Here is a 2,349-nt window from a genome sequence, read left to right on the forward strand (position 1 = left end):
AAAAAAATAAATCAACACATTTATTCAGCAAGGATGCATTAAATTGATCAAAAGTGACTGTTTCAATTTATCAAAACACATTTATAATGTTTCAAAAGATTTCTATTTCAAATAAATGCTGTTCTGACATTTTTCTATCAAAGAATGCTGAAAAAATGTATCACGCTTTCCACAAAGAATATTTAGCAGTGATAATAATAAGAAATATTTCAAATCAGTATTAAAGTCAGCATATTAGAATGATATATGAAGAATCACATGACACTGAAAGCTGGTGTAATGGCTGTATTTTTTATTTTTTTTAAATGCAGCCTTGGTGAATGTCAGAGATGACTTGAAAAACAAGAAAAAAATCTTACCGACCCCAAACATTTGAATGGTAGTGATTATTCAAAAAATGTTTGTTTGTATGGCTGTGTTTTGCTGATTTTATTTGAGAGATTTGGGTCACCACATGCATTAGTACATCTCTTGATGTCTGTTCTTCTCTTGTCTCTTCAAATATCTATGTAGATCATGAGTATGTCATCAAAAAAGGTCTTATAGCTCTGCTGCTGCTCGGCATTCCTGGTGGAATCTGCTTCTGCTGCAGAAAGAGAATCTGCAAAAGGTGCCGGTCCACTAAATCAGACACAAACACAGGGCAGCCCAACACCGTACCAGTGTCTATACCTTGCAGCAACACTATGTCTGATCCTGTAGGTCCTGGAGACACTGGCCAGGTAAAATAAATGTGAAGAGTCTGTCTCTCTCCCTACACTTTCCTGTCCATTCTCCACTATCCTATAAACAAAAAAGGCAAACAAAATCAATACATAACAAAAAAAAAAACACTTTTTAACTCTTTGTGACAGAACCATGCTAAGCGACATTAGAATAATCTAGTGATTGTAGCTGGTGTACATTGTAAGTAATATTAATGGTTTGTTGTTTCTGACTAAAGGGCTACATCGCTGGTTATCCGCCTCATCCAGATCAAGGTCAGATTCACTATCCTTATCCACCAGAGTCGAGCGGACAACCTGCTGTTCCTCCCAACCCTGTAAGTTTACATACAGAGATTTACCACAGATCCTTCTATCCAAAGTGACAAATAAGGAATGTTACAACACAAGAAGTTCATCCTAAGGTGGCAGCAACTTTCAAAACTTTTGAATACAAGTTCCAAATTGCTTAAATAGCTCTAGTGCAGCAGAATGTGAAAATAATGCAGAGTTAATTCGAGCGCCATGATTTTGGAACACTATGTCATGCGTGAGTTGCTGTAAACGGTGCTAGATGCGAGAGCAACTCACAAAGGCGTCCATCTAATGCATGTTTACAAAGAAAAACTATATAAAAGCAAGCAGTGGAAAGGTCTAAACATGTTATGTGTGCACGGTTCCCAAGACGAACATGAATTCTGGTTTGGATTTTAGCTGGTGGACCAGTAAAGACATGCAAAACTTAATAAACCAGTACAGAGTTTATTTATTTAAGTTTAACTGTAAAAAAAAATAAAATCAATTTTGTGCAATTTTGCTTTTTAAGGGCTTTTATCCTGAGTATCAAAACCCTGTCTACCCTCCTGCCTTTGGACCTGGACTTCCCCCTGCTCAGCCGCCCCAGTGGAATGCCCCTCCAACCCACTACAACCCATCTGCACCTGTGGTACATCCAAAATCTTTTGCAAATCTCTTTGCTTTTCATCCTGTGGGTTTATATTTCTATGTGCTTATTTGTCATCAAAGATAGCAAGCAAATATGTAAAGGATCAAATGAAATTCAAATGCATTAATTGCTCTGAAAGGGGCAACACAAAGTTAAAGAGATTGACAATTCTGACATTTGTTCACCTACAAGTTGTTCCAAACATGTGTTTCTTTCTTCTGCTGAACACAAAAGAAGATATTTTGAACTATGTTGGTTAGCAAACAACTGACAGTAGTCACTGACTTCTATAGTATGGAAAAGAATACTATGGGAGTCAATGGCTACTGTCAACTATCAAAATATTATTTTTGTGTTGAACCGAAGAAAGAAACTCATACAGGTTTGAAACAACTTGAGGGTGAGTAAATGAAGACAGTATTTTCATTTTTGGGTGAACTACCTATTAAATGTTTCTTTCTATTTTTTTTAATAATAACATACATTTATATGATTTAATCATTGTTACCGTCTTTCAAAGTTGCTTGCATTGAAGTATCCACACAAATTAACTTAACAAGATACTGTGTGTCCTCAGAACTATACGCCAGTAATGAGCAGTGCTCCTCCTGGGCCTGAACCCAGCGTGTTGAATATGAATGAATTGCCGCCAAGTGCACCACTGCTCACACCTCACCCTGAGGTAACCCTTTTTCTACC

At 36.9% G+C, this 2,349-nt stretch overlaps 1 protein-coding gene across 1 annotated transcript; it reads left to right on the plus strand.

The window, feature by feature from the left end:
- Positions 1–513: 513 nt before the first annotated feature.
- LOC107744011 (proline-rich receptor-like protein kinase PERK9) lies at positions 514–2,332 on the plus strand (the record flags this gene model as incomplete). Its single annotated transcript, XM_016557469.1, has 4 exons — positions 514–722; positions 944–1,042; positions 1,531–1,650; positions 2,228–2,332. Coding segments are annotated over 4 exons (533 nt in total), but the record flags the coding sequence as incomplete, so codon positions are not given.
- Positions 2,333–2,349: the final 17 nt, after the last annotated feature.

Source organism: Sinocyclocheilus rhinocerous, unplaced genomic scaffold (genome assembly GCF_001515625.1).
Source record: "Sinocyclocheilus rhinocerous isolate Xijiao unplaced genomic scaffold, SAMN03320098_v1.1 scaffold28402, whole genome shotgun sequence".
Taxonomy (NCBI): Eukaryota; Metazoa; Chordata; class Actinopteri; order Cypriniformes; family Cyprinidae; genus Sinocyclocheilus; species Sinocyclocheilus rhinocerous.